Raw genomic sequence first — 23,660 nt, forward strand, 5'->3', positions numbered from 1 at the left:
TTAGAATTGCCTTGCTTAGAAAGCCAAGTAGAGAAATATTCCAGCAGCAGAGTAGAAACACAGAATATTTGCCAAAGAGTAAAATAGGTTTGTTTTCCACAATAGTTAGAAAGTAGTGTGTTAATGGAACTAAGAGTATAAGAGTTGAGCAAGTGTCTGGGTGATGCTCTTTGTCCTTGTAGAATCCTAGAATGGTTTGGGTTGGAGGGGACCTTAAAATTCATCCAGTTCCACCCCTTGCCATGGCAGGGACACCTCCCACTGTCCCAGGGTCATGTCCAGCCTGGCCTTGGGCACTGCCAGGGATCCAGGGGCAGCCCCAGCTGCTCTGGGCACCTGTGCCAGGGCTGCCCACCCTCACAGGGAAGAATTTCTGATATCAGGGGAAGAATTTCTGATATCCAATCTATCCCTGTCCTCTGTCAGTTTGAAGCCATCACCCCTTGTCCTGTCACTAGGGATGATGGAATTTTAGGTGGTCCTGCAAGGAACAGATTTGCACTTGATCCTTGTGGGGCTTGAGATCCTCCGTGACTCTGTTTGGTCTATTCTGGTTTTTCATGTTAATTTTGTTTTCTCACACTCTCTGCATTACAAGAATTCATGTCATTTTCAAGTTCTAACAGTGTTCAGCCTTCTGAGCTGCAGACAGGAGCTGAATTGTCTGTCCTAACAGCAGGAGAAAGACACACCCCAATTCCCTTTGGGTCTGCACAACAGGACCTGGTTTTAGATTCAATAAAATATGCCCATGGTTAAAAACTTCCCCCCTTTTTTTTTTGAGCCTGAACTGCATATGTTGTTAGGGGTTTTTTTTTAGGGTTTTTTTTTTAGGGGTTTTTTTTTTAGGGTTGTTTTTTTAGGGTTTTTTTTTAGGGGTTTTTTTGGTTTTTTTTTTTTTGGTCTTTTTTTTTGTTTTGTTTTTTGTTTTTGTTTTTTTAAATTGTTTTTTAATGAGCATCCATAAGCAAATTTTTCTGTGTCATTCCCAAGTCTGGGGCTCAGCTGGATATCCCAGGAGCAGCAATCCAGTTCCAGATGTGCTGGTTGCTGGTTTCCTCCTCTGTCTGGAGGAGGTGGGAGAGTGGCTCAAAGGGAGCACCAGGCCAGGCAAAGCTTGTGATATAAAACAGTGTTGGAAGGAAATGGGGCTTAAAATATGGCTGTTCACAATTACATGTGTACAAGGCCAATCTGTCACCATGTTTGTTTAATCAAGGTCAAACAGAGATTTTAATTAAAATAGTGAGCTCATAACATCAGGCTGGTCATCTGTAACTGGCAAGTGGGGTTTTTGTAACACAGAGAAAAAAATGTTCTCATTCATTTATGTGCCAGTTTTGCTAAATAATGGGGGACTTGTTTAGATCACTTGCAGTAATTTGGCACAGAGTGATATTAAAAAAGTAAAAGCTTTTGTTCCAGTTGGTGCTAGTAGGAAATAATTGATTATTTTCATTGAGGTGGGACTGATTCTTTAAAAACTACTGGAACAGCTGCTTATTTTAGTTCCTTAAATTCAGAATGCAGGAGCAACAGTTTAAATTCCTACTTTTATTACATTTTACAGCACCTGTTTGTTCAGTGGTAGAGAAAGGGGAAAATAATTGGGGGAAAGAGGAGACACCACCATCACTTTTTTTTTTGTTTTTTTCTTGGTGGAGATGATTTGGATTGGGACAAAAGTAGGGAAGATGGGTGTGCTGGGTGACATCATAATTTAAATCAGTTTGGCAACAGTGATTACTAAACTCACTAGATGAGATCTTCATGCCTGCCTAGTAGGATAAACTGCTCTATTAATTAAGCTCAATCCCATAAATCTCTTCTAAGTTGCCATGAAATCCCAAAGTAGCCTGTATCATGTTGCTATTGAAATCTGCAGCCCAGGAGAAAGGAGTTTAATATTTCATTTGTTTTGTGTTCAGCTATGATGTGACTTGTAAGATGTAGCTTTTGCATTGGGAATAAAAAGAACCAAATCTCTCTTTTAATTGCCTTGCACCAAGAAAGAAATAATAAACTGCTTGTGATCTATGTTAATTTGATTTTTAATGAAAATGTATCCACACATGTTTCTTGAAAACAATTTTCCTGGAGAAATAACTCTGTAAGTCAAAACATAATCAGCCTGGCATTTCATATCAGAAAAAGATTCTGGCAGGAGTTATGGAATAGTGCAGAATTAAAGCAGAAACAGCCATTCCACAGAAAACATATCTGGCATCACTGATTTTTGTTCATGTTGGATACCTGCTGCAATTACAATCCAGATTGTTTTTTCTCCAGAGGTACAACACACAGCTCCTGCAGTCAGTCTCAAGGAGATAGAATGATTTGTTGTAAACAGTTAAAGGAAATGAAATCAAGCATAATTTCAGTTGATCCTTTTGTACAGCAGTTTCTTTCTCTTCGCTGAGCAGATCTTAACCTGCGAGAATTATCCTGAGGGGAAAATCCAATCTTCCTCCCATCATGTGGTACTCAAAGTCCTTTCTTCCACTTTTCCTTGGGTCCTGGATTCTTGCAGTTCTTTGAGGAATCACCTTTAAGAGAGAAGGGCTTAGAATGACTCCCACTGAACTCCAAATTTCTTATGTTGTAACATTTATGTGTTTCTTTTCCTGAGACAGAGATCACAGGATGGTTTAGGTTGGAAGGGACTTTTAGAGCTCATCCATTCCATTCCTGCCATGGCAGGGACACCTTCCACTGTCCCAGGGTGCTCCAAGCCCCAATGTCCAACCTGGCCATGGACACTTCCAGGGATGGAGCAGCCACAGCTTCTCCAGGCACCCTGTGCCAGTGTTTTAAGCCCCTGTTGATAAAAATATTCTTTTTTATCACCTGATTTTCACAAGGGAATAGAGTTTGTGTCCTCTGGGCTGAGGGCAGACCACATTAGAGTGTGGCAGAGGGAAGGCTGGGCAAGATTCAGGAAATTGCTCAGAATCTTGCAGAGTTCAGCTCAGGTTTTCAAAGCCACAAGGTGTATGCTATTCAGGTGGTTTCCAGAATGCAAGTGTTATTTACACTGACAGAGGGGAAAAAAGAATAATAAAAATCAGGCAGGCAGCCAGAGCTCTGTAGACATTTTCTTTTTTTTTTTTTTTTTTGGTAGCTTCCATCAAAGAGAGCTGCTGAGAGAGATGTCTTTTATCAGCTTGCTTTGCTTTTTCTCACAGAGGTGGTACTCAGTAGCTGGTTCCTGCCTCCTTATACTGCTCCTCAAACACCTAGGCACTCTTCAGGTGTCATGCAGACTTTCTTGAGTACCTTTGCCCAGGCAGTTGAGCAAACTTTGCAATCAAACACCACAGGAGGTGTTGATTCACTGTTGCCTTGGAGTTTTCTTTATTCTGAACTACCAAGAGCCCCACTCAGAGCCAGTTCCAACAGCATCCTGGCTGCTGGGCATGGGAAGATCACTGGGGTTTAAATTTGCTAATATTGTCTCAGCCAGTGCTTTGATTAGAAAATCAACATCCTCTTGTTTTTCTCTCTTTTTGGGGGGTTAAGATCAGAAAATGAACAAGTGATTTGAGTTTTCCTCTTGTTGCTAATTGTGTCATGTTAAGCATTAGAATTTGGCTGAACCACAGCACCAGGATCAGTGACTGGGATATTCTGCTGTGTCAGGGCACAGGGCAGAGGAAGGGCTGTACTGGAACCCTTGGATTCATGGTTTGTGCTAAGGACACTCAGTTGTCTTTATTTAGGGTTTCTTTCCCTCGCTCTCCAAGATGTTGAGTGCTGTTGTTCACATGCTTAAAAGAGGGAGCAAGTATAAACCTCATGATGAGGTTTATAAATGTTTATGAGGTTTATGAAGGCACTTTTAAACCAGAAAGCTGTTTTGTGGTTCCTGTATTTTCACAGGTGTTTCTCAATTGGTAACACAACCCCCAGTGCAAGGGGGCTGAAATTTAAGCACAAAAAACCCCAAGCCTGTGGTATTTTGTGAGACCTCTGTCATAGGGAGGAAATGATGAATCTGATTCCATGTTTTTAGATGGCTAATTTATTATTTTATGATCTATATTATATTAAAGAATGCTATACTAAACTACACTAAAGAATAGAGAAAGGATACAAACAGAAGGCTAAAAGATAATAAAGAAAACTCATGACTCCTTCCAGAGTCTGACACAGCTTGACAGTGATTGGTCATTAAGTCAACACTTTTCAGAGCAGAAATGAAGGAAAGAATCAACTGTTGGTAAACAATGTCCAACCACATTCCAAAGCAGCAAAACACAGGAGAAGCAAATCAGATAATTATTGTTTTCATTTTTTCTCTGAGGCTTCTCAGCTTCCGAGGAGAAAAATCCTGGGCAAAGGGATTTTTCAGAAAATGTGACACAAGCCCAATTCTTTCCAGTAACAGATTAAATTCTTAAAAAAATATTTGGAAATGAGAGGTTAGAAAAGGTTGTTGGGATGGGAATCTGGACATTTTCTTACTCCTTGTGATTTGTTTCTGTCCCCAGAGCCTCCCACCCCGATCGCGCCCCCGGAGCTGCTGGCCGTGGGGGCCACGTACCTGTGGATCAAACCCAACGCCAACTCCATCATTGGGGACGGGCCCATCATCCTCAAGGAGGTGGAGTACAGGACCACCACGGGCAACTGGGCAGAGACCCACATCGTGGACTCCCCCAACTACAAGCTGTGGCACCTGGACCCCGACGTGGAGTACGAGATCCGCGTGCTGCTGACGCGCCCTGGGGAAGGGGGCACGGGGCCCCCCGGGCCCCCCCTGACCACCAGGACCAAGTGTGCAGGTGAGGGTTCTGCTGCTGCCACTCCCTACCAGGTGCTCTGTCAATGCAAGGTGGAATTAGCCTCCTCTTGTTTGGGACATGGGGGGGAACACCTGTGGTTGTGCACACAGGGAAATTGAGGGTGCAATGGCTGAACCTACCATTGGTGACACCGCAAATGGCATCGGTGTAGACCTATGGGAGTGTTTACAGAGGGTGCAGAAAGGGTGTTGCCATCTTGCTGTGGAAAGCAGGTTTGAGGAAAATGTGCACTACGTCATGGTAGGAGTTCCCAAGCATGTTCTCTGAATTGGAGGAAGAGCTGTTGTAAAGAGTCTATGGAAAATGGGAAAACATTTGGGTGAATTGTGGGCTTAAAGATGCAGAAGGCTGAACCATGGCTTTATTCTTCTATGCTATATTATTACTATATTCTTAAGAAACCCATAACCCCTTCCAGCCTGTCTGATACAGCTTTGACCTCATTGGTCAACCAACAAAAACACCACCACCCTTTGGTAAACAAATCTCCATAACACATTCCATGTGTGCCTCTAGCAACAGGGGCAGCAAGTGGAGATAGGAATTGTTTTAATTCTTTCTCTGAGCTTTCTCACAGCTTTCCCCAGGGAAAATGCCCCTGTAGCCAGAGAGCTCTGCCACACATCCCTGCTGCAGGTGCTTCAGCAGGGCTCTGAGCTGATACTGGGAATTTGGATGCATCCTGGAATACTTGGTTTTGTTGCACAGGCAGTTATTTAAGAACTGTTGGTTTCATGCTTGTGGTTTATCTGACAAACTCTTGCCACAGAGTGAGGTTGCTTTCTGTTGGAATAGGCAAAGAACTTTTTTCCCCACCAGTCCTGCAGTAAGAAAATTGTTCTTAAGACCAGGCTGTGATAACATTTTCACTTCTAAGTGCAGAACAAAGTTTATATTGTTCTTGGATAGTGGATCTGCAGTGAATATTAACAAATTGACTGATATCGGTTTGAGTGCTTTGTGGTGAAGGAGGAAATTTAAGAAATAATAAGGTTTAATAATAATTTATTTAATTTAATAATTTATAAATAATTTATTTAATTTTAATAGTAAATTTTTAAAATACATTTTTGTGTTCCATTTCCCCCCTCATTTCTGACAAAGGACTGTGTTCAAACTCTTGTATCTCCCTCCTTTTCTTGTTCATATTGGAATGGATCAGTGCTGATCCAGGGGCAGAAGTAGTCCATCTTTCTTTCTAAGCCATATTGGACTTCCTGTGAAAAACTGACGGATGATGTTGCTCATGTTTCAGATATATTGGCTATTCATCCTGTTGTCATATATTAATCATTAGCCATTAAGTGAAATCAAGCCCTGTGCCTGGCAAGGGGATGAGCAAAGCACTTTTCTGCCTCACAGGTTTTTTTCCACCACACAACTTCAATTTCTTGCATTTTTGTAATTTTTGCAAGGTCCTTACTGTGGTGTGAACAAAGAACAGGGATTAAAAGGCTTCTCTCCTTTTGCTGCAAACCCTCCTTCCCTCCCCACAAATTAGTGGTTTACATGTGGATTTAAGAAATGAAAACCTTATAAGAACATTGTGTTTCCTATTACACTTTCTAATCAAACAGCAAATCTGAAGTGGGAAGAAGGCATTCAAAACACCCAAAAACATTCTAGGATGGGATTAATGTGCAATGTTAGTGGCACTAACATTTCCAGCAATATCCCATCTCTACCAAGAGAGGAAGCCTGGCAGGCTGGCTGTGTTTTGGGTGACACATTTATTATGAAGATTGTAAATTAGTGAATGTTTAGGGCCCCTTTGAGAAGATTTGGTTTAAAATAAATAAATCTGAGCACGAGGCCCTGACATGGAGGTATTTCCTTGGTTCAGCACCTGTCCTTTGGTAGAACACAGATGTTAAAGGCTTTGCAGCAGCTGTGTGGGAAGCTTCAGGTGACATGGATGATGTCCTGGCCTGTTTGGGAGGCTGGCACATGTTCTGCTGCTCACCTTCTGGCTTTCTTCTCCTTTCCTGGTCTGGTTAAATTCTCTGACCTCACCAGCAGTCACTGCAGGCCTGGCCTGGGGCTGTGCATTTGCAGATGGAAATGTGGCGTGCTCAGATTTCCTCTGGAGTTGATGTCCTGTCGCTTTGCAGTCACACTCTGCAGCAGCCAAACTTGCAAGCCTCTCTGCCTTACCTGTAAAAAAGGCTGGGTTTGGCTTAATTCAGGAGTTGAGATTAAAAAAGAGTTGGCTTTGTGCTCAATATTATCTTGTCCTGTGTCCCAGATTGCTGAGTTTCCTGCCCAGTTCAGGTATTGACTGACTCCGAGAAGGATGACGTGGATAATTTGTTCAAATTGGCAAAGCTGAGGCACTTTCTGTTTTCCATCCTATTTTACTAATGAAAATCTAACTGGAGAAGGTCATTCTGTTAATGTTAGCTGTCATACAGGCCTTGTTGAGATTGATGGTGATGGCATTTATGTTTTGTTTAGGGCACTGGGTAGGAGAGATTGTAATGATCTTTGTCTAAGCGTGGACCAGGAGGAAGGGAGAGATTTAATAGCTAAAGATGTACAATTTCACCAAATGCCAACTGAAATGATAGACAAGAAAATGCAACTCATTATTCCAATTTCCATGTGTCGTGGAACTCCTTCAAAACACCATTTTGAGGGTAATTACACAAAACTTTCACGGTGAAGATTTTCAAAAATGTGCTGAACTGAGAAAACAGCTCTGCTGCCTTGATTTTCCTGAGAGTACCTAATAAATGACATCAGGGAAAATTGAGGGGTTTTAAAATAGTTGGGGGATGAGTGATGCTGCTTCTTTTAATGTGAATTTTTTTGGTTGTTTTATTGTTTGTCTTTACTTTTTCCTGAGCAAGAGGGAAGTACCAAACTCCTACACATTTGTATGTAACCAGCAGGTGATTGGAGCAGCCCAGTTTTACTGCACTGTTTGGTGTTTTGCTGTCTTTATTAAGGCCACAAATAAAGGTAACAAAATTGATTGCACAAGTAAGAGTAGAGAATATCACCTGTACTGGAGAAGCATTTACTTATTTAAATTTCTAGAAATCAGTGTAATAATAAACAGAAGGTGGCTGCAACCTTCTAAGAGAGAGGAAGTCAATATCCCCAATACTCTGCCCAGGCTCTTTTCACATAGAGAGACTGTATTTTTATAATATTTTTTTGTTCTGGAGAGGCTGAGTAACTGCTGGCCTTCAATTGAAGCACAAGTTGCAATGAGATTCTTATTTAGAGATGAAAATGAGGAAGATTTGGGAAGGACCAGGCTTCTCTTCCACTTCAAGCAACAGAAGTTCATTTACAGAGTTGCCCTTGTCTGTTTTGTTTCTTGACTGCTGTCAGCTTTGCATCAGAGCAAAAGCATGGCCAGGATGGTCCAGCATTAGCTCAGATATCAGGACAACTCTTACAAAATCATTAATAAGTTTCAGATTTTGATCACACTGAATGGAAGGTCTCTATATGGACTTGAAGGAATTTTTTTTAACTAGATAAAACCAATAAGGTAATTATGGAAGGTCCTGCTCTAAATGGGCATAAAGAAGTTTTATTAAACTGGATGATATCTAAATTTCTGGACCTTATGGAAGGTCCTGCTCTAAATGAGCATGAAGAAGTTTTATTAAACTGGATAATATCTAAATTTCTGTCGGCAGCGTGTGCCCAGGCATGTTACCCCACTGGTGGTGCCTTTGGTGTTCTACAGGACAGCATTACTTAATTAATTTTTGTCAGCAGACTTAATTAATATTTGATCAATAGAAAATAATACTGAAAATTAAATCCCAGCTTACCTCCTTCAAGGGAAAGCCAACTGCCAGAAAATATGGCAAACCCTGCACAAATGCTTTGTTCATTTGTTTTTTGCAGGTTTTGGATTTGAGTTTGCTTTTCCATGGACTGTTCTAGGTTGTGACTTGGGACAGGAAAAGATGAAATCACCTTGAGACATAACCCAGTAAAGTGTCAGTCAGAGGGAAGAGTTGTCAGCAGGGAATGGGGAAAAGAGAGAGATTGGTTCAGGTTAAGACCAAACATGGGGTTGAAGGTTGGTTAAAGGAAAGATAGATATAAAACATTAGTGTTTATCCCCAAAATAATAGGTTGAGGAGATAACAGGATTAGAATAAAATGTTTGAACACAGTTCCCAATAGTGCCTCATATTCAGCACTGGTTCTCTAAGTGTGGGGTCTTTTTAGCCATCCTCTGCAGATAAACAGAGCTTTTAAAATCCTTGTTCCATGGCCTTTGTTCACAAGCGTGTGCTTTGGGAAGCTTGAGGCTTATTTTCTTCTCTGTGCTTATTGACTATTCCTTCCTTTTTTTTTTTTCCCTTTCTTCAGTTTCCACAGAAAGGAAGAATAGGGGAAAAGCTGTTTTTAGCTCTGGTGGATGTTAAAAAGGGAAAAGTTTGCCTTTGAGGTCATTATTCTGCAGGGAATCTCATCTGAAAACTGTTGGCTTAGTGGGGCAAACTCACATGAAAAACAAGGCCAAAGAGTAATATTTAAATGAATAATAATAAAAGGACAGAGTAAATATTTTCTTTATGATCAATACTTACTCCTGATTAAAATAATGTCTGGAAAGGCTGCCTGAACATTTGCTTCCCTTTACCTTCATTGGAACATTATCTGATCTTCATTAGCTGTTGAGATTAAGGAAGGGTAGCCCCAGGGGGATCTTCTCTCTGTCTAAAACTGCCTGAAAAGAGATGGTGGCCAGGTGGGGATCAGGCTCTGCTGCCAGGGAACAAGTGGCAGGAGGAGAGGAAACAGCCTCAGGGTGTGTTAGGGGAGGTTTAAATTGGATATTAGGAAAAAATTCCTTACTGAGAGTGTTGTCAGGCATTGGAACAGGCTGCTCAGGGCACTCCTCCATCCCCAGAAGGTGTGTGGATGTGAACGTGGTGCTGCTGGGTTAATGGCTGGACTCTGATCCTAGGGGGCTTTCCCAACCTCAGTGATGATAATTCTCTGCATTTTTGGATGATGACAACAGGTGACTTAGGGTTAATGGTTGGATTCTGATCTTAGAGGGATTTTCCAGCCTTGGTGAGTTTATAATTCTCTGCCTTTTGGCAGAGACGTGGATGTTGTTGTTGGAATCGTGGATGATGACAACAGGTTATAAAATGATTTGTAAAATGGGAATAGTTTTACAACCTTGTGGCTTGGAAGAAGGAAACTGTTCCAAGTTTTTCTTCCAAGGGAAGAACAAGTCCTGAGAAACCCCAGCATCTCCCCCCAGGAAACACATGGCAGTGGCTCCTCATGGAGCAGGCTGTGTTCATAGGAGGTTTGTCCTCATGTGAAAATCCCCAGGCTCACAGGCAGCCCCTCCCTCCTGATAAGTGCTGGAGGCTGCCTCAATCACCACGGGGTGATTTAGCTCCTGCACAAAGAGCACTTGTCAAGATCAATACTCAATTTTTGGTGTAAGCCTAGGGAAATAAAAGTTAGTCTTAAATGATGGGGCTGAATTCGATACTCCCTTTAAAAATAGCCCAGATACAGTGGCTGATACAAATGTAAATGATCTGAGCATTGTGAGTTTGATATGGTGCTGCCAAGGAGCTGGAAAACCTCTTCCTCTGGAGGTTGTTAACAGGTGACTTTATTGCCATGGAATCTAGTGATGTTTACCAGTAGTAAGCACATTTTTTTTTTGGTTTAAGAGAATCATTCCAAATCTATAAAAATATTTCTCATTTTTGCTCTATTACAGCTGTTAGAAAAAATAAAGTATCTGCACACTGTTATGAAATGTATGAACTGAACAACCACAAGAATGTGCACTATGAGTTCAAAAACATTTATTTCTGGTTTAATTTTCAGGTGATATCTCCCATTAAATGGGAAACTTCCACATGTTAATGTGGAAGAATATGATTCAAGCATGCTACACTGCTGCCTTCATTTTTTTTCTCAAGCTTATAATAAAAAAAAAATTAAAACTCAGATCTATAAATCAAAGCACTGCACAAAAAGCATATCAAGTGATTTGAAAGCATGTTCTGTACAACTGATTTTTTGGTATTATCAAAATCACTGATTCACAGACTTATTTAACTTGGAGCTACTCTAAGCCTTGTGCTGAAAGACACATTCATTTCCCCTATTAATATTAAATTTTAACTCTTGGCTTCAGTTTCCTGTAACTTGAAATTGAGAGGTGGGGCAAATAGAGGCTTTTTTAGCAAGTGAAGGAAACTTTTATCATAGAATTCTAGAATATTCCTGAGCTGGAAGAGACGCACAGGATCACCCAGCCCTGCAGAGTCACCCCAACAACCCCACCCTGGGACAGGTGTCCAATGCTCCTGGAGCTCTGGTAGCCTTGGGGCTCAGTTTGGCTCTGTGGATCCCCAAACCCATCCCAGGGACTTTCCCTACCTTGATGATTGAAGCTCTGATTTCATTCCACCTCAAATAGCCCTTGGCATGTCAGCCAGAGGGATTAAGAGTTACAGAAATACAATATTCCTTCATTTTGATCCTTGATCCCCAGTTTGTGCTTGGAACCAGCCTGATAGCATTGCTGAAAGATAGAGGCTTCATCCTAAGGGATTAAATCCCTTTGCGTGCAAGATCATGATTTTTCCCTGCAAAATTGATTAAATAGATAAATATATCTTGATTTGTTTTATTCTTTCCCCTTCCTCACTTATTTTTTTGTTGGAGTAGAAAGACAGCATCTACCCTTTGATTAATAAGTGAAAAATGTGGGGAAAAAGGAGAGGTGGTGATGTATTTCTGGATGACAAATGTATTTTTTGTTACTGCTGGTTTCACACACAGAGGTGTCCCAGGCAAAAAGCATTTCTTTGAGGAACCAGCAGGATCAAGTTCTGGCTGTGTTGTTTGTAGCAATGTGGTTGCCCTGCAAAGCCACCTTCAAAGAATAGAGGATAGATTGGATCTGTGGGTTGTTTACTGGAAAAGAACTGAAAGAAGGAGCAGCTCTGCTGTCTGAGATGTAACAACAGTGACAACCTGTATGGGACAGGAAGAGTCTGGGAGGAGATGGAGTGGGGAAAGGGGAGCAGAGTGCTCTGGTGCCTTTGGAGTGGCTGAGGGACTGCAGCACTCCTGAAAGCCAGACTGCTGGAGCTGACAGGATCCTTGGTTCCTGGGCTACCTGTGGCTGATTCCCCGACTTCTGTGCCTCAGCTGGGCCTCTCCCTGTTGGGGGAGACCCTCCTGGGCTGGTTCTGTGCCAGGAAAGAGAGATGCACTGGATCTTTTTGGTCTTCAGCTTCTTATTTATTATTCTCTTATCTAGAGTTTTGCACGCTGCCCACACCAGGCTCAGCACGCTGGAAAAGCACCACAAAAATGGCCAACAATCTCTTGGTACAAGGTCTTTTAAGGCTAAACTATCCCATTAAGAACTGACACCTGGATTATTTTCCCTTTTAACCCAATAACTGATCCCAAAGAGCCCCCAGTGGGACTTTTCTGCCCAATTACAAAATTCCACCCAAACCCATGGAGAAGAAGCCCAGGATGACACCCTGTGCCCTCCATCTTGCTTCCCTCCACAGCACACTAAAAATCCCAAACCCTCAATTTCTCACCAAGTGATGCACCTACACTGCTCTCTACAATCTATTTCACACTTTTGTGGATTCCAGTCTATTCTGGAGTTTAGGAAACTTTCTCCATGGATGAGGGTCAGAGTCAGTGCTGCCCTGGGGGTCAGGGCACCCCAGAGCAGACACAGAAACATTCCCAGTGCCCTGGGTTTGCACACTTGGTTTGGTGTGAGGCTGTGATCCATGCAGAGCTCAGGCTCTAAATTCCACATGTGGGAAAGCAGCAACATGCAGAGGCAAGGCTGGGATTTACTGCTGGAGCACATCAGTGTGCCATAAATCTGATATTTGTTTCCAGCACTGACCAATCCCTAAACACTCCTGAGTCTCCCAAAGCATGCCCCCCATTGCCTTTAACCATGGGACATATGGTGAGGAATTTTCTTTATCCTGATCCTTGCAGAAGATCAGCTTTTTGTCCTGGGGCCTGGGGATTGATTGCCCTTATCTTAGTCTGCATAAATACAGTTCTGAATCTAAATCCAGCCTCAATAGTGCTTTGGTCTGGATTTTTTTTTTTTCCAGGGGGATTTTGCTCACGATGGATTTAAATTCTAGGGATTTACTTTTTTTATCTGCAAAGGCGGTTTGTTATCCAGAAATGTTTTATTTTCATTTTTATTAGGAGGAAGTCTAGTTATTCATTTCCACATCACACTGTTTCTGCCTGGTGCTGTTGCTGTTTAATTTAATATTTTTCCAGAATGTGGTTTGAATTTAGTATTATTTTTGGAGTGGGCAGGCTGGTCAGGAAGATGACAACTTCCAGAGAGGCATAAGGCTCTTATGCCAAGAACTGTTCTCACTAATGGTGGGATTTCACAACTTCTCCCCAAAGCAGGGAACCTTCCCAGCTCTTGCTTTCACACCAGCTGAATTTAGGACACTGTTCTTTTTGATGTTTCTTGTCTCCTGAGTTCTGTCCAGGCTTCCTCCCAAACAGCTATTCTTAATCTGAAGAGGCAAAAATAGAAAAGGAGAGGGGAGAAAACAAAACAAAAAGGCCTAAAACAAAACCAACAAAACCCCATTCTGTTCTGTTGGATTCAGAAAAATCCTCAAGCACAGCTTGACTTTGTGATGAGGCAGCTGAACATTTGCTCTTCTAAGGGAAAAGTGGGATGAATCAAATTTGGAGGGAATACAAACCACCTGGATTATTTCTGCAGTTCTTCAAGGATCTATTTCTGCAGCTTGAGGTGCTTGAGAGTGTCCAGGGAAGGGGCTGGAGAATACTGAGGGAGCTGGGAAAGGGGCTCAGCCTGGAGAAAAGGAGGCTCAGGGGGAACTTCTGGCTCTGCACAGCTCCTGCCAGGAGGGGACAGCCAGGTGAGGGCTGGGCTGTGCTCCAGAGGGACAAGAGGAGAGGGAACGGCCTCAGGCTGGGCCAGGGGAGGGTCAGCTTGGACAGCAGGAGGAATTTTCCCATGGAAAGGATGGTTAAACATTGGCAGTGGCTGACCAAGGAGTGGTGGAGTGTCCAGCCCTGGAGGTGTCCAAGGAGCACCCAGGTGTGGCACTCAGTGCTCTGGGCTGGGTGTTGGAGTGAGGGTAAATCACAGGCTGGACTTGATGAACTTGGAGGTCTTTTCCAACCTCAGTGATTCTGTGTGAATGTGCTGGGCTCACATGAAGGCTCTGTACAACATCACTGACAGGACAGGCCCATATTGTATTTGCAGGGAATGTCCTGACAAAGGCAGGAATGATGAATCTGACTCCATGTTCTCAGAAGGCTCATTTATTACTTTATGATACTATATTATATTAAAGAATACTATACTATAACAAAGAATACAGAAAGGATACTTACTGAATGCTAAAAAGATAACAATGAAAACTGGTGACTCTCTCCAGAGTCCTGACACAGCTTGGCCCTGATTGGCCAAAGAGTGCAAACAACTCCCAGCAGAATGCAATGGAACAATCACCTGTGGGTGAACAATCTCCAAACACATTCCACATGTGAGCACAACACAGGAGAAGCAAATGAGATCAGAATTGTTTTCCTTTTCTCTGAGGCTTCTCAGCTTCCCAGGAGAAGAATCCTGGGTGAAGGGATTTTTCAGGGAATGTGAATGCCACAGGCCCGTGGATGATTGTGGATACTCAGGAGTGGAGTCTGGACACAAGTGGTGCCCAGAGACACCAAACCAAAATTGCCTGAGCTTCTGTGTTTCCCATCTAGCCTGGGTTAAGCAGGGAGCTGGGTTCTTTGTGCACAACACAGTGGTGGTTGGGTTTACTTGTGTGCTTTTGGATAATTGTGTGATTCCTCTTTTCAGCTCACTTAACAAAATTGTGCAGGGAGGGAAGCAACATAAACAGATATTTGATGTGTTAATAACTTCTTCCCTACTTGCTTGTGCAGCTTCATTTCAGCATTCTCAGTTTAAGGGTTTCTCCAGTGTGGGCCTAAAAATGTGACTCCTTGGCTCGTGCAAACCTGGCACTGCTGTGCCCAAGTCAGCATTTTATACCCACTGAAAATCTGCCCCACCACTCGCAAAAACAGGCCAAGCGTTTTTCCTCAATTGTCACTCAGTCCCCTGCTAAAAGCAATTTTATTTAAATTGCATGGTGTCTTTTAGTCTTCAGTTAAGAGGCATCTTTCATCAAATCTCATCCCTTATTACCATGTTATTACTGCCTCTGTTGGCTTGCCGAGGGTGCGCGAGATGATCGCTTCCAGCTGTGGCTTTATCCCAGCGTGAAAAGCCCAGCCAGGGGGAGGGAGCTGGGGAAGGAGGATGCTGTGATGTGCTCCCATTGAGCTGGAGCTCAGGAGGACCAGAGGGAGGGAGGTGCCTTTGGCTCCTCTGTGCCATAGCTCATCCTGGGAATCAATGACAGCCCCGTCCTTGCAAAGCATCCATTCAGGATTTGCATAGTCATGATCCCATCTTTGTCCTGGGACAAGTGTTGCTTCCTGCTTGTGTTTCTCTTGTTGCTTTTCCAAAGGCAGCTGAAACATAAATGACTTTCATTTTCAAACGTGGTTTTAATACACACAAGTATTGAAAAGCACTCAGATAATAAGAGATGCTGAGACTTTATACGCTGGAAGTGGCCAATTTTAAACGTTTCAAAGAATAAAATGCACATTAATTGGCTTTCATGGATGCTTTAACATGGAGTACAAAAGCCAGGCAGAGGCAAAATGGAAGAGAGCACTACATTTTTACCATGCTGAGGCTTTTAACCCTGAGGCATTTGCAAGGCATTTAGGAACAGAGCTGTTCCTCACATGTTTAGCTGTTTACATTTTGTCATAAATATTTTACCCTTTTATTTTTCCCCAGCGGACTCTGAAATGTTGAGATGAACACGACTTCTTGTTTAACACTTGGCAGTTCATCCAGATGAGCAGGGGTTTTGCACAGCTGGGGGACAAAAGGAAAAGGCAGCTTGGTGTCTTAAATCGTGCTGCAGAACCAGCAGATGGAGCATGAGAGTGCAAAACCCGGTTGGCAATGCTCTGTCTGTCTGTCTGCACCACCACGTTGCATTTTCGTATTGTTTGAGCTTGGAAATGGACTTTTAAGAGTAATTTTTAGCCACCTATTCTGTCCATGAGCATTTCTGCTTCCTGTTATAGGCAGTTCCTGAACACGACAAACCCAGAACAGAGCTCTTGTTCCCTTTGGGGAGTTCTGGGGTCCCTTCACAGCTCCCATTACAGAGGTGAAAAACAAAGACCCCCAACCTGTCCAGGCTGTGGATTTATGATCCAGCTGATTGCCATGGCCTTGGGACTGAAATTGCAGCTTTTACACTTGGCCACCCTTTTAATTATTTGTTATTCAACTGAGTGTAGTGAGGAAAAGGAAATGCTTTCAACTCCTTTTAACTTATTTTTGTTTTTTAGTTTCATAAGCTAAAAGCTTAAAAGCTTTGGACTTTTACTTATTTAATTTATTTAGCTGTTTGTTTTTTTTAATGTGAAGCAGTGGAATATTTTAGGACTTCAGAAATAATACTGAAGTACAAACCATAGCTGTGACTGCATCAAAGTACTCCAATATTGCTGGGGAGACTTAGAGGCCTGAGCATCCAAATCAGCCTGACAGTTGTGATTATAATGTATTTTGCTCAAGATCCACAAATCCTCATTTCAGCTGCCAATAATCCTTCAAATTATTAAACTAAAGTCTTGGTGCTGAGACCATCAGAAGGGGGTTGAAAGCGAGACCACAACTCACAAGATAACAAAATCTGAAGCCTGAACATCATCATTTCCTCCCTGTGGCACTTGGAGCATTCCCTAGAGAATAAAAAAAAAAAAACAGCCAGGAGGGAAGTAGGTCTTACAAATAGATCCAAACCACCAGAAATTGATTTGTCCATTAATGAAGTTAAACAAAAATCTTTGGTGAGCCTGGAAGATTAGATCATATATCAAGGAACTCCACCACTTGGAAGATAAAGCCTTCAAGTGATAACTGTGTTTAAGAACATTTTTAATAAGAAGATAAGCTGTTGGCATGAAGTTTGCTGTTTTAACAGAGGAGGGACTGAGGCAGAAGAGTGGGAAGCTGAATTTAAGACAAGGAATGCTGCATCAAGGCAATGCTATGTATGAATTTCTGAATTTGTATAAAAACAGTTCTCCACAGTTGGTTTTATCCCTTTCAGATGGATTAGTTTTTAACCTATTATAGGAATAAATCTTTCCATTTGCTGTTCTATAGGTCCCTTTGGTATAGTGTTTATGTTTACATTCATAACACATTCCTCTGTATAAAGATCCACACAATTCTTTTTCCTGGACAGAAAGAATCCTATTTCATTAGAGAAACTGTGCCTGAAAGCAACTCTAGAGCTGTGATGGTTTTTCATATCATATGGAATTAAAACTGTCTTTTGGCAGCTCAGACAAAGCAGTTGCTGCTCTAAGATGGCATAAATGTCTTTTGAGTTGCTGTCTGAGAGGTGCCATAGATTAAAATCCTCATCTGAAGTGCTGAATTTTCATTCTATAATTTGCTCAGTGGTGATGGAAGGGGTTTCAGGTGATAAGAGTTAAGTTTCTTGTAAACACTGATTCCCATCACATCTCAGAGAGTACATCATCCTTTCCTTCAAAATCAGACAAGGCACAAGTTTCAGGTGTAGAACTTCCCTTGCCTTTGAGAAAGCTCAACTTTTCTGATTGTGCTTTTTATCTTACTCTTCTAAAAAACCCAGGAACCACAGAGTTAAAAGATGAACTTTGCAGTACCTGACATAAAACCTGCCGAGTGAAAATGAATTCTGTATCTACTTTTGTTGTTCCCATTTCTGTTCTGAAGCTGTTTTCAATAGTTGTTGCTTCCAATTAATGTTGTGTATGTGAACTCCAGACAAGCACCTTCTGCCAGCCTTCTCCTGTCTGGGAGAGGCAATTCAGAGCTTTCCCCTGATCCAGCTGGCACAGCAGAGCAAATATTTACTTATTTTCAAACAGAAGCAAATAGCTCAGTGTAAAAGAGTTGGAAGCAGGCTCTGTGCAAACAGGTGCTTCATATTCTATTGGTGTGTTCTGCTGCAACCCATCAGGCTCGTAGAGAGAATTTTCCCCTGGCACTCGTGCAATTGAGGCTCACGGGTTGGTGTCAGCACTCCTGGGGTTTCAGGCTTGGTTAATTAATTTGTATGAGTGATAGTTTGGATGTCCCTATTTGTCTCTGCCTGTCCCAGTGTAAAAGCTGCTTATAATAAGAAATCATCTCCAAAGCTGACTCTGGTGGCCTGTGCTAGAAGGAGCATTGCCTTGCTTGAAGTCCTCTTTAGGCTGTAGGAGTGTGCTGAATGCACAATTCTGGCCTTCTGTCTGTCCCAGGGGTGTCCCTTGGCACTGAAAAGCTGAGGAGTTTTAAAAACAAGTGCTGGTTACTGAGAGAGGGGAGGGCAGAACATTGCCTGTGCTCCAGGTGTGTTAAGCAAAGGTAACAGCATTAAAGGTACAATGTCAGAACATAACAAAATAGGAGGAGGGATATTTTTATTGTATAGCAAAATCTCTCAAATTCTTTTCAAGCAGTGCTGTTTGTTGGGGTGTGTGTTTTCTGTTCTAAATTGCTTTAATGCTGTTGAGTTTCTTTGTCTGGGGAAAAAGGTCTGTTTTTTTGTGGTTTTTTTTTTTTCTGGTTAGAGCAATTTGGGCTAAAATATTTGTCCTGCATTACCTTAATTTTGAGCAATGAAGAAACATCTTGGTCTTTAAACCACAATATTCCAGCAGCATGCAGGTCCTGTGGCCACCTCCTCTTTTTTGCAACTCAGGCCTCTGAAATATCCACTTTTGCCTTATTTATCACAGGATGGGTTTGGTTGAAAGGGGCCTTAAAGCTCATTTTGTTCCACCCCCTGCCATGGCAGGGACAACTTCCACTGTCCCAGGCTGCTCCAAGCCCTGTCCAGCCTGGCCTTGGACACTGCCAGGGATGGGGTATCCGCCAAAAAGACCCAAAAATTCCAATGTGAATTTGTGTCTGAGAGCTTTGTACACACACTTCTGAAACTCTGGTGGGCTTTTATTTATTCATATTTATTCAGCTTGACAGGGTCATGTCTGCCATGAAGAATCTAGAGTATGCCTGGCATAGAATCCTTTCTTTTATCTTTACAATGTTCTATTTTTCATGGCAGCTGTCTAGAGGCTCATCCTCCACAACTGGCCCCTAGAATTTGTTCCACTTAGAAGCTGATGATGTTAAGGGGAAACAGGAGGAGTTGTAGAAACTCAGAATATACCTGGATCTCAATTTTTCAATGACAAGATAATTATAAGAATATATATATATATGTTCTGTGCAATGTACTCTTTGTCCCCCAAAAATAACTGAAGGGTGTCTGACCTGCCTGTGACACCGACATGCTGAACATTGCTTTTGTGCAAAAATGAAATTTTCTGCTCAAAAATTCTTTCCTGTGAAGTCATCACTTGATGAGGTTGGTAGGAGAGGGATGAGTCTTTATTTAAATTTCACCAGAGTACTCAGGCTTCAGAAGCAGCAATATCTGGAAGAACATGTGTGACCGTGTTCACAGGGGTCTCAGGTTGAGGGAAGAGACTCCATGTTTCACAGGGCTGATTTATTATTTTATGATTTATATTACATTAAAACTATACTAAAAGAATAGAAGAAAGGATTTCATCAGAAGGCTGGCTAAGAATAGAATAGCAAAGAATGATAACAAAGGCTTGTGGCTCAGCTCTCTGTCTGAGCCAGCTGGGCTGTGATTGGCCATTAATTACAAACAATCAACATGGGCCAATCCCAGACCCACCTGTTGCATTCCACAGCAGCAGATAACCATTGGTTACATTTTGTTCCTGAGGCCTCTCAGCTTCTCAGGAGGAACAATCCTTAGGAAAGGATTTTTCATAAAAGATGTCTGTGACGAACGTGTAGAGTTTGGGGTTTTTATTTCCAGCACACTTCCCTCATTCATGGTATGAAAAAGGACCTCACAAATAATTCAGTTTCTTTGTAGAAGGTGTCCCTACCAAGGCAGGGGGTTGGAGTGAGATGAGTGTTGAGGTCCCTTCCAGCCCTAAGCTGGGGTCCTGTGCCTCAGCTCTGTGACCTCTGGTGCCTGTAAAACAGCTTTTCCTCCCTTAGGGGTGTATTTCCCTCACTGCAGCACCCAGCCCCTGTTAACCATCCCCCTTGGCACAATCATTTTCATCCCTTCAACCCTTTCCAACTGGATTGCTCCAATCTTTTCAGCTGTCAGCAAATCCTAACAGTGCCTCCCTTAACCCAGCCATTCCTGCCCAGACAGATCTGTTTGTGTGACCCCACCAGAGGGGTAAATAACCAGAGGTAAATAACTCTAAGAAGAGGTTAGGTGAGAAAAGCAGGATGGGATGAAATTGCTTAGACTTAGAGAAATGCCTTGTATTCAGCACAGGAGGACAAACCCTTGAGCCTGTGCAGAGATTTGCACAGGAGTCACGGCGTGGCACTGCCTCTGATCATCTACTTGAAGGTGTTGACAGACAGAAATGCTTTTAAACTCAAATGCCTTTAGGACTTTATGAAACAAATCCTACCTCGGGTTGTCCCCAGGGTTAAGGACCAGGGTACTAATGGTGTGTCACCTTCAGCATTTCCTTCAAATTTGTCTTCCTTCAAGGAGCAGCAAAGTGCAGCCTGCAGCTCTCCATCTGTTCCCTCCTGAGGGCAGGAGGACACTGGGGATGCTCTGGGCCCCTTCAGCTACTGCAGGTTTCTTTCTTGAGTATTCAGAGCACAGAAACAGCAGAGATGTGGTCACATTCTGGGCAGCAAAGCTGAGTGATTGCCAGACTGTGCTGACAGGTCTGTCCTTAAAAATCCTTCCTGCTTGGCTTTTGTGATATTTATGAGATAAACAGTCTTGTTGGTCCAAAGAACTCAAAAACCCTGAGTCAGAAGCTAACCCCCTCCCCATTCTGTATTCATGGGTTCTCATGAAATGCAGTCTGGTATTTTTTGTGTGTTTAAACTTCATCTTGCTTTTCCTTTCATGAGGAAGTGTCAGGCACAAATCACTCATTCATTCTCCATGCAAAACTGCAGGCAGTGACCCCCTGCAGTTCCAGGCTGCTGTCTGTGTTCTCCTGTCTGCTGCATCCCTCCTCCTCAGCATGGAAAACCTTTCTGGAGTGGCAAAGCTGGCAGCTTTCCCTGTTACACCCTGGCACAGGAGAATGGGAGTTTATTTCAGCTGTGTGGTGGCTCCATGTCTACTTGAGGCATCCAGGAGATGAAGGTGGGGGCAGGTTGCTTAAACAGCTCTGTGGGATCTGTTCCTTGTTCTCCCTCATGCACAGCTCCAGGAGAGTCAGCAGAGAGTGGAATGTGGAGCCAGAGCTGTGAGGTTGACTGAGAACCTGCTGGAAGTGCTTTCTCCAGCCCCAAAAAGCTGCTGAGAAAGAAGCTGCTCTGACTGCCTGCATTTGGGCTCTTTGCTGTGCTGCAGGGGAGGTGGAAGAAGCTCTGGTGCCTCTTCCAGAGGTGCCCATGGAGCACCAGGAATGCCTTTGCTGCTGCAGGAAACACACAGCTCCTTCTGATCACACTCAGCTCAAACAATTCCTCTGAGCTTCCTGGGTTTCTTTCAGAGGTACCCACCAAATTATACAGCTTGCTGTAATTTTAGCTTAGCTTACACTAAAATACCACTCCAGACTATCTAGGGAGCCCTGCTCTGTGTTGTCTGCTGGAAGGGAAGCGTGGGAGCCTCAGGATCTGTGCCAGTCTGTGTGATGTGCAGAGCTTTACATGTCCTACACTGCTGAGGATGCTCCATGCTGGAGACATCCACCAGGGAGCTTTGACAGGACTTCCAGCAAGCACTGCTCCTTGGCAGCCAGTATTTTTGGTGTATGGTGGTTTTTTTGGGTTTTTCAATGTGAACAGCTCAATTTAGAGGGGAGCAGCAGTGGCTGTTGGGAATGCTGTCAAGATCACTGTGGATACAGCAGTGCTGGGTTGAGTGCTGTTCAACTTTTACATTATCATCTCTCACTTCTGTTTCCTCTATTTCCTTTAAATTTTATTATCTCTCATCTGGTGAAAAAGCAGTATTTGAATTTCAGAGCTGAGCTGGTGCTCTGTCCTGTGGGAATAAGAGCTCAGCTTCTCCTCCCTCAAAGCACAGTCTCAGATCTCTGTTTCCTTTAAGTGCTGATCCCAGCTTTCAGCTGTCGAGTGCCTGTTTGCTTTGGACTGGTGTGTGAGGTGGGTGGTGAGTCCTGCTGCCTTCAGATTCTAGGAATTGTCCTAGGAGGATGAGGCACTGTGCAATAGGATTTTTTTCATCCTATAAATTGTGTTGTCTGGGTAAGACTTTTGGGTTTTAATTAATGTTTTTAGAAACTTGCAGGGTGAGTCAAACAAGCCATTTTCAAGCAGTAACTCTGCCATTATATCATTCCTTAGACAGAATTTCTTCACTGGGGGGAAAATGGCCTGAAGATGTACATTTGAAAAGTTGTTTGTAAGGAGAGAGAAGTAACCTCTGAGTAAAATGCATGGCAAATAAATCCCTAAGTCAGGTCACTTGCTTGGAAGCAGCTTTGGGGAGGGTTTCATTATTTTATCCCATCCAATGTATTTTTTATAATAATGTAAGTTGGTGGCATTTTGTCTCTGCAGTACCTTGCAGAGTGGTTTTAAAGTGAAAGAGGACAGGTTTAGCTTAGATGCTAGGGAGAAATTGTTCCCTGGCAGTGTCCAAGGCCAGGTTGGACAGGGATTGGAGCAACCTGGGTTTGTGGAAGGTGTCCCTGCCCCTGGCAGGGGCTTGGAATGAGATGGTCTTTGAGGTCCCTTCCAACCCAAACCATCCTGTGATTCTATGATTCTAAACACACAAAGATGCGTTAAACATTTCAAGATCATCATTTTCTCATTGCATTAAAATAAAGGATCCAAGGGGAGGATCCAAGCCCCAGATATCACAGTTCACTTCAGTTGCATTTCTAACACCTGTTTCCTCAGAGAATCACTGTCAAATTCATACAGACACTGTGTAAATATTTATTTATTTATACACTGAAATTGCCACTGAAGTGTGAAGATGGTTACTGTGTTTAGTGTGGCTGAGGCTGAAGTAGCAGATGAAAGAGGAGGAATCACCTAATTATTGCCTAATTCTAAGCACTGGTGCTCAAGTGGGAAGTGCTACTGTAATTAAAGTGTAGAAGAAGCAGAGCAACTTTCCTATTTTCAAAATGTTCAGCTTGACACAGAACGTGGAAAACAGAGGAACTTCTTTAAGCTTTCAAGTTAATCAGTGCTGAGGAGCTATTTTCTTCCTAATACCATCTGCAAGTCTCCATCAATGCTGTGCAAGTGTTGATTGTGTGTTACAATACTTCATTTTAATTAGGCTCCATAGGAGATAGTTAAAGGGCTGATGGGGGAAGATATTGTAGCAGTAAATATTATGGCACATTTGGAAATGGAGAGGGGAAGAAGAACATGTTGGCTCCAGTGTTGATATAAGTGACACTCTGCACTCGGGGACACACTTGTCACTGCTGGGGACTGCAGGTACTCAGTGATACACTGCATTTCAGTCTGGCAAACCTTCCTCAGGAGGCTGCTTTGTCACTGCAGCACCCCGTGGGGAGATGCAGCAGCCGTGGCTGTGTGAACCAGCAATTGCTGGGTCACCCTGCTGGGGGAGGGAGGGCCATGGCAGGGAAGGGAGGGAATGGCAGGTGAGGGAGGGCCATGACAGGTCAGTGATGGGCCTGGCAGGTAAGGGGTGGGCATGGCAG

At 42.9% G+C, this 23,660-nt stretch overlaps 1 protein-coding gene across 9 annotated transcripts in view; it reads left to right on the top strand.

The window, feature by feature from the left end:
- PTPRT (protein tyrosine phosphatase receptor type T) overlaps positions 1-23,660 on the top strand; it is a 487,791-nt gene that overhangs the window by 236,226 nt on the left and 227,905 nt on the right. For all 9 annotated transcript variants that reach the window (XM_071446915.1, XM_071446913.1, XM_071446918.1 and 6 more), the window contains exon 7: positions 4,491-4,784. In XM_071446915.1, coding sequence (XP_071303016.1) covers positions 4,491-4,784 — 294 coding nt within the window. The remainder of the gene's footprint in view (positions 1-4,490; positions 4,785-23,660) is intronic.

This window comes from Agelaius tricolor, unplaced genomic scaffold (assembly GCF_023055355.1).
Source record: "Agelaius tricolor isolate 1412-34295 unplaced genomic scaffold, bAgeTri1.0.p SCAF_23, whole genome shotgun sequence".
NCBI lineage: Eukaryota > Metazoa > Chordata > Aves > Passeriformes > Icteridae > Agelaius > Agelaius tricolor.